The sequence below is a fragment of the Arvicanthis niloticus genome, chromosome 5 (assembly GCF_011762505.2).
Source record: "Arvicanthis niloticus isolate mArvNil1 chromosome 5, mArvNil1.pat.X, whole genome shotgun sequence".
Classification (NCBI taxonomy): domain Eukaryota; kingdom Metazoa; phylum Chordata; class Mammalia; order Rodentia; family Muridae; genus Arvicanthis; species Arvicanthis niloticus.
In genome coordinates, this window is record NC_047662.1 from 101,342,101 (window position 1) to 101,350,851 (window position 8,751).

Sequence of the window (8,751 nt, forward strand, 5' to 3'; positions counted from 1 at the left end):
GAACTCTGCTTCCCAAATGCTGGAATTCAAGGTGCCATCTGACTTTGTGTTTTTGGGCCGTTTGTTTGTGTGTTTGTTTGTTTGTTTGTGTGTTTGTTTGTTTTGAGTCAGGTGGTTATTCTTGGAACTCATAGAGAGAGCCCAGGCTGGCCTCACCTTAAACTTGTGATCCTGAAGCTCTTGGGATTATAGTTGTAAGCTACCATGCATGCATCTCAAAGCCTATCCCCAAGGTCTTCCTGGGCTACACAGTGAGATCTGTCTCTAACCCTTGTCACAAAAAGACATGGGTTTTATGGAGGGAGATTGGCTTTCTTTACCTGTGCAGTGCTGGGTGGGGGTTGAATTCAGGCTCCTATACATGCAAGTTGAGCACTCTGGTAGCTGCATACCTATACCTTTTACTCAAAATTTTATGACACCCACTTGAATAAATTGTTGACTTGTCCTGCAGTAGAAAATAGATGGAGAGGTTTAGGGGAACCAATTGGGTGAGAAATAATTAGACGGGAACAAGATAGTGGAGATGGTCTGAGCCAGGTGTCACAGATGTGTTAGGGCTTGATGATTGATTAAATCAGAGTTTCAGCAGAATTAAAACTGACAGGCTTACAGTTGTGATGCTGTTTGTTCCATGTCCACAGGATTTACTGTAGGAGGTGGAGGCAGGGGGTCAAGGCTAGCCTGGCCTACACATTTTCCTGGCAGTGGTGGTATGCTCCTTTAATCCCAACACTTGAGAAGCAGAGGCAATTAGGGATCTCTAAATTCAAGGCCAGGCTTACCTACAAATAGAGTTCCAGGAAAGATACAGAAACCCTGTCTGAAAAACCAAAACAACAAAAAGGGGGCTTAGGTATTTGAGTGTTTTTTCCACAGAGTAAGTTATAGGAAATAGTTGAAGGGAGATGTTTTTCAACAACAGGACAAAATGTCTTGTGTATCTAGCTTGCTGCTTGAGATGCTTGAAAATGCTCATGGTTTTCACTCTGGCCTCTTAGTGGAGTAGACTCTAGTGTTGGTGAGATTGAACATCATTTTGGGGAGTTAGACTCACTAAATTCTATACTAAAATGTTTGCTTACCGCCCTAAATATACTAAATATACATGTTCCAAAAATTAGAAGTCATAGTCATAATGTATCAAGAGTGGTAGTACATGCCTATAAACTTAGGGCAGCAAGTTGTGGCCAGCCTCAAAAAAGTGGCAAGACTTAAAGCTACATAAAGATGATAAAACTTTGGTTTAGTAAAGTCACTATAAGCAAACTAGAAGGAAATGTTTGCAGTTGTGAGACTGAGTACTGTTTTTGTTTTTGTTTTTGTTTTTTTAAGATTATTTCATGTATGTGAATACACTGTTGCTCTCTTCAGATGCACCAGAAGAGGACATCAGATCCCATTGCAGAAGGTTGTGAGCCACCATGTGGTTGCTGGAAATTGAACTCAGGACCTCTGGAAGTCAGTGCTCTTAACCGCTGAGCCATCTCACTAGCCCCTTTTAAGTTTTAAAAAAGTTAACATACAAAATTGTTTCATTATGGAATTTGGTTTATTTTGTAGGTAGGATAATGGTTTTCTAAGATTTCTACATCTTTCTGTTAAGAGTGGTTCTCACTGTGTAGCCTTAATTGGTCTGGAACTCACAGGGATCATCTACCTGCCACCTGCCTCTGGAACACTTTGATTAAAGTGTGCACCATATCCTTATGCCAGGCAAAATGTCTGCATTTTTAATCCTTGTAACTTGTGCATATGTTATTGTACATGCAAAGGAGAATTATGGATGAAGGAGGAAGTAAGGTCATCTACCTCCTGTGTGTGTGTGTGTGTGTTTGTGTGTGTGTGTGTGTTTGTGTGTGTGTGTGTGTGTGTGTTTGTGTGTGTGTGTGTGTGTGTGTTTGTGTGTGTGTGTGTGTGTGTGTGTGTGTGTGTGTGTGTGTGTGTGTGTGTGTGTTTTAGAGATAGACTGCCCTGGCTGTCATAGAATTCAATTTGGAGACTAGGCTGGCCTTGAACTCACAGAAATCTGCTTGCTTCTGTCTCCTGATAGCTTGAATTAAAATGTGCACCTCCGTTCCTGGTTCCATCATCTGATTTAAGAATGAAGCCTGGGTCCATAACTTAGAGTGCTTACCTATCATGGACAAAGCCCTGGGTTTGATATTCTAGGCAGTGAGTAGGATTATACAGGTAGGTTCACATAATTACAAGGATCCTTAAAAGTGGGACACGATGGACTAGAGATAAATCTCAGTGCTAAAGCATTTTTGAATGTTCAAGACCCTGCCTGGGTTCAGATCCTACTCCCTATCTCAAAAGGAAGATAGACCATAGGTAGATGCAATGTGAGAAAGACTTGTTTTGCTTTTTGATAGCTTTGGAAATGGAGAAAGGGAGTTAATAGCCAAGGTTCATGAGCATCCCCCAGAATCTGGGAAAAGACAAAATTGAATCTTACCTAACTAAAGCTATAGAAAGGAGTTTTATCTCTGCCAACCCCTTGTTTTTAGTTGTATGAGACGTGTTGGATTTTGGGCACATACGTGTTTTGTCTGAATTGTTAAATAAGAGAAAGCTATTACTGGACCCAACTGACAGTGTACCAGGAAATGGGTAGATTGTAAGTCAGAAATTACTGAACACATGAAAATGGATTGGGGATTTAGCCTAGTGGTAGAGCACTTGCCAAACAGTGAATAAAAAGACATGTTACAAAAAGTCTCAATAAGGGTCCGACATGTGAAAAGATACTTGTTTAGTGTCCTTGGGGGCAGATAAGCTGAAGTGCTGGAAGAGAAGAGCAGGGCTGAGATGTAAGGCTGAGAAGAAATAGAAAATAGATACTGAAGCTGGGTGTGGAGGCCCCAAACCTGGCAGGGCGAGGGAGGGGGATAGTGAATTGGAGATCGGTCTGGGCTATACAGCAAGACCCTGCCTGTTTCAACAAACTATGGGTCAAATGGATGAAGAGAACTGTGCACTATAAACAACAGCTGCTTGTATCACTGATACTTATGTGAATGAATGCATTTTTCTTTCATTTCCTATGAAGAGTTTGTCTCGAGCAGCATCGGACTGTGTTCCTCTGGTTTTGCAGCTTTACCCTAGAGAGTAGAGATGTGGACTTCTTGGAAGTCTGTGAAAGAAAGTTAAAATGGCAGAGCACTTCACCTTTCCTCTAGCCGCAGCATTAGGAAGCTTGAAAACTGTTGTTTCCTAATGCTGCAAACCTTTAATACAGTTCTTCATGTTGTGATCCCAACCATAAAATTGTGTTGCTATTTCATAACTAATTTTGCTACTGTTAGTGTAAATACCAGTTTCTCGATGGTCTTGGTCAACCCCTGTGGAAAGGTTGTTGGACCCCTCAATGGGTTACAACCTACAGGTTGAGAACCGCTGCTCTAGAACCTAATAAATAGGGGATATGGTGCTAGCAGATTAGGGAACTGACAGCTTCAGTAACCTAGACTTCACAGAAGACATAAATGGGATTTGTCCAGTTGAACTACTTTATTAAGATTTTCTCTATTTCCCTACCCACACCTGATTTGGTTCAGGTTGTGGTATAGTGGTTGCCAGTATTACCGCACTTTACTGACTGGATTTGGTTGGCAGGGGTCTATGGACACCTAGAAACTTATCTAATAACTTTTGGAAACCTCTGGTAGGGGGAGCCTTGGGTGAGGAGGCTGAGAGCTGCTGCTTCATCAGGATCCAAGGACAGTGCATACAAGGGAAAGGATTCTGGATATTGCCAGCCACCAGGCCTGTCCTTTGCCAGTCCTGGGGACCAGCAGCATTTGGGAGAAGCTGCTGAGCAAGAACAGAGTGTGGAGAACTCTGAGCTTTATACTGGGACTTTTTAGAAAACTTTGGTATAGAGGCCTCTGCTGGTCTACAGGCCTGGGCAGAGTTGTTTGTCCTTGCAATCCTTTCACATTTCTCTGCTTTGGGTTTTCTGGAAGTCCCTCTCTTTTGGGTTGAAAGTAGTACTAAAGTCTTGTGTTGTCTCTTATCAGAGACCAGAACCCCTGTATTTGAGGGCTCTCCCATTCCTGAACAGTTTTCATCAGCCTTAATATGACCATGCCCTGGGGATGGGATTTGGACCATTGCCTTCCATTTCATCCTCTTATTTTTCTGAGACTCCTGTTCTGCTCTACCAGAAGCTTGTATCTGAGGCTGAGAAGAGGAGTGGGAGCAATGAGGGACCTGGACAGTCAGGGGTTCTGCCCTTTGAACTTTTGGGGGATGACTACTTGAAGAGCAGGGGTGCAGACTGAGAGGATGAGTCTGTTGGGGACAGGAGGAAAGTCCCCAAGATTCTGGAGTTAGGTTAAGAACTGGGGAGCTGCAAAATGAGTGATGTGAACCTGGGGATTTGAAAGTGGGGCTCTGCTGTAGTTTCTGCATTCTGAGCTTTAATTCTCTACTCCATTGCCAGGCATGGATCACAGGATGGTCATACGCCTCTGAGACAGCCTCACCCTGGGAGGATGGGGCCTCTGCCTTGGCTTCTGAGAACATTGCTTCCTTCTGGAGGCCAGGCTGGATAGGCCAGGATGTTGGTTGTAGAGGATTCACTACTGGAGGATTGGGACCCTGGGAGGCTTCTCTTTCTAGTACATTTCTACATATAAACTCAGTTTCAGAATGTAGCTCTTGTGACAGAGCAGAAAAAAAGCTGGGGACTGGCAGTTCATTGGCCCAGGAATCCTTTGTCTGCTCTGCTACTGAGTCCGTAGGCTTATAGTTGCACTGTTCTCCCAAAGGCTCACTTATATGAAACTTCAAAACAGAGTTTGGAGGTGGACTGGATTCCCAAACTGGGGATACAGAACCACAATGGTTTTCATTCTGCTTCATAAACCCTCTAGCAGGCTCAGAGTTAGATGAGACTCCTGCGGGTTCGGGTCCAAGCTGGTGTTGGGATAAGCTTTGTGCTGGAAGCTCAGAGGCCAAGAAGTTATTTTTTCTTTGAATGTCCCCATCCCAAGCTTCACATTTAAATGGGTTCTCTATGGGGCTGACTCTAAGGAGTTGCTGTACGAGAGCTGGGGATGGGCTGAGGTTCAGAAATGGAGGCCCAGAAGACAAGCTTTTTCTTGTATTCTCAGTATTCCCTGTAGCTTCTGATCTAGGGACATCATCCACAGCATTGATTCTTTGTGGTTCTATAAAGGGGACTAGAGGTGGTGTATGGGGACACGGGGAGTCAGATACCCACAGATGGTTTTTCTGCTCCTTTGTCTCCCGTAAAGCTTTAGACTCTAATAAGATTCTTTGGGAGCCCATTATCGCAAAGTCTGACAGAGATGCAGAGGGAAGGCTAGGGGATGAAACTAGGTTGGCATAAACACAAACATTTTCTGTACTAGGTGTATCCTTCAATTGAGTCTCAGATCCCAATGGGACACACATGGGGGTGGTTTCATAGACCCCCATGTTGAAGTCCAAGGCTGGAGTTTCGAAGGCCGGGGGACTGCCTGAGTTTTCTTTGCATTGCCATTGAGGCTTAAATCCAGACACATCCTCTAGGGGACTCTCTTTCTGGTGTTCTGACAGGGTGTCTAGAGGAGGGTAGGGGGCTGACAGTGGAGACTTAGAAACAGTTGGGTTCTCTCTGTATCTCATGTTTTCCCTGAGGTCCTTAGGTGCAGAAAATCTTTCTTTGGGGTTAACGTGTTTTACTTCAGACAGAGAACCTGATGGTTGACAGGACATTAGGGGATCAAAAGCTTGGGGAATGTCTTTATGTACTATGATTCCCCACTGAGCTTCATATCCAGGGGAAGTTCCTGGAGGGCCAGTTCCTTCAGTCATGGGTACTGTGGGTTTGCAGGGGGCTGAGATTGGAAGCTCATAGATCTGAGGGTTCTCTTTTTGAACTGTGGTTTCCCAGGGAGTTTTCAGTTGAGACAAGTCTCCTGTGGGGTTGACTCTCTGGCATTCTGTCAGGGAAGTTGAGAGTGGGCTTGCAGTTACCATTGCAGTTTCAGAGGCTTTTGGGTGTTCATTTTGTTTCATGGTTATCTGTGGCATCTCAAACCTGTCTAGGACTTTCTGAGGGTTAGAAGGATACAACAGAGGGGCAGAAGGTAATTCTGGATTGTCTTGATGGAGGCTAGGGTCCCCTGGCATCTCCCTGCAGACCTCAGATGAATGTAAGAATGTGGAGGATCTGAGTTTTTGGAGTTCAGACTGTGGGTACAGGGCTTGATTCTCAGAGACACAGGGAACCTCTTTGTTCTGTGTAAACCACTGTGTGTGCGCCTCGGTGTCTGGTATGATTCTCTTGCCCTTAAGTAAAGGCTTAAGATTGGGGGATACCGGTGGGATAGGAGGGGAAGGTAGAGATTGAACTAGTTGAGAACTGGGTGCTATTTCTTCCAGATTTTCCAAAGCATGGGCTTCAAGGGTCGGATAGTAAGTTGAGTGGTCATAGGGAAGCAACAGGTTGTACACAGGTAGGAAGGGAACTTTGTTGAAGAAGACAGAAGGACAAATAGATGACTTTACTGGAGAGGGGCCATCTGAGCTCAGGAAAATAGTCTCCAAGGACTCACTGTGTAGAGAGGGAAGACCCCAGAAGAGCTGGATTTTTTCCTTCTGCAGGGAGCTCCCTGAAGCTATCTTGTTCCTCACAGGTGGCTCGATCAGGATCTGGAAGGTAGGGAAGGATATAGAAGGTCTTGGGGGTTGTATGAGTACTTGTTCTTGTGTCTCTGTGGCCTTGGGGAAGCCCTCAGAACTACAGGATGGCTGCGGTGGGGCTGTAGAGAATCCATTTCCAACAGGAGTATCTTTGGAAGGATAATATGGTTTTAGTGGATCCAGAGATAAGGATTCTTCTTCCTCCTTTTCCTCTTCTTCCTCCTTTTCCTCCTCTTCCTCCTCTTCCTCTGTTTTTTGATTCCACAGGCAATCAAAGAAGGCCAAATGGTACAGAAATTGTAGACCCTAAGAATAGAGCATGCTCTTGGGTATGACAGCTTCTTAGAGACATGTGATATGTCATGCATTTATTACCTCTGTTCCATATGTAGACTCACCTACCCCACAGCGCCAATGGTCACTTAATCAGTTCTTTATCCATTGTTAATGTCAGAATCCTGTTCTCATTTAGACACCAGCATTTCCTCATACACCCAAAGGTCAACCGTTACTTGCTTTCAAATCTCATGTCATTTTGGCTTATAGTCTAATATCTGGGTCCATATCCATAACAGTGACCCTCTATTTGACTACACATATCATTTCAGTAGTTATTCACCATGTCCAAGGTCAGTGGTCACCTACCTTGCCTTGCATCATTTTATCTCCAGAGCACCAGGGCTGAAGCTGTTGCCATCCTACAAACTGCCACCATCTTCGGATCTGCCAAACCATGAACAAGAATAGTATCACCAGATTCCCTGGACTTTGGAGGCAGATACTGCTGCTACAGTGCCTGCAGACCAGAGCATGGGTCAACTGGTCTTGGAGAAGTCCCATATCTCCGTTAGCTCTAAGCAGGTCTTCTAGCAGACATTCCATTTTCTCTAGCCTAGTGGCAGTTTCTTGAGGTCATCGCCACATCATAGAACACAGAACTCCCAACTCCCACATGGATCCAATAGCCTTCTCCTGGAGCTTAGGGCCAAAATGTTGTCTCTATCAGACAACTTACCCCATACGGTGAAATCTCCCGTGCCCCTTTTTTGTCTTGATTGGCAAGACCAGAGCTATGTATACTTTAGGACATGCATTTTTAACATTGAACTATGCCATCCAGACTCTAGTTTTTACTTCCTGTCCATGAAACTTCAATGAAGGTAGAACCTCAGGTTTTGTTTGTTTGTTTGATTTTTTGAGACAGGGTCTTTCTTCATAGTCCTGGCTGGCCTGGACCTCACTCTGTAGACTATGCTAGCCTTGAATTCACAGAAATCTACCTGCCCTTGTCTTCCGAGTGCTGGAATTAAAGGTGTGCATCACCACACCCAGCCCATTACTTTAGTTTTTAGGAATAAATACATATATGTACTTACAACAATATCTGGTAGGTAGTACATTGTTTGTGTGTGTGTGTGTGTGTGTGTGTGTGTGTGTGTGTGTGTGTGTGTGTGTGTGTGTGGTATGTTTTAATTTCATTTCTAGCACAGTTGTTTTTCATGGCATTTTCATAATACTAATTTTAGTTGTCTCTTTCTCCCGCTGTGTGCTTTACCCCTGCACCCCTGCCCCACAGGTCGCTCCACTTCCACATCATACATTTTTTACCTTTCTTCACTGAAGCCTCTTTTTCCTCCCTCATGGCTCCTTTCCACTCTCCTGATCGCCTCCTATACTTACATAAATACACATTTAAAAAAATTAGAAGCTAGGCTCTGCATACAAGAGAGACCGTGTGATATTTGTCATTCTGACCCTGTTAGGTTTTTTTGTTTTGTTTTTCCCCTGTGGTGAAATACTATGGCTAAAAGAAACTTGGAGTGGAAAGGGTTTATTCAGCTTACACTTGCACATCATAGTTTATCATTGAGGGAAGTCAGGGGAGAAACCCAAGTCAGAACCTGGAGTCGAGCTGACACAGAAGCAATGGAGGAGTGCTACTTACTGGCTTGCTCCCATATGGTTTGCTCAGCCTGATTTCTTACAGCGCTTGGGACCACCAGCCCAGAAGTAGCACCACCCACAATGGCCTGGGCCCTCTAACATCAACCATCAGTTGAGAAGATGCACTTTGGTCTTAAGCACAGGCTG

At 44.3% G+C, this 8,751-nt stretch overlaps 1 protein-coding gene across 1 annotated transcript; it reads right to left on the reverse strand.

Moving 5' to 3' along the window:
* Positions 1 to 3,500: 3,500 nt before the first annotated feature.
* Spata31g1 (SPATA31 subfamily G member 1) lies at positions 3,501 to 7,551 on the reverse strand. The gene is made up of 2 exons (XM_034504144.1): positions 7,306 to 7,551; positions 3,501 to 6,966 (listed from the first exon to the last, which is right to left on the reverse strand). Exons 1-2 carry the CDS (start codon positions 7,540 to 7,542, stop codon positions 3,598 to 3,600), a joined length of 3,606 nt encoding a protein of 1,201 aa, XP_034360035.1. The 5' UTR covers positions 7,543 to 7,551; the 3' UTR covers positions 3,501 to 3,597.
* Positions 7,552 to 8,751: the final 1,200 nt, after the last annotated feature.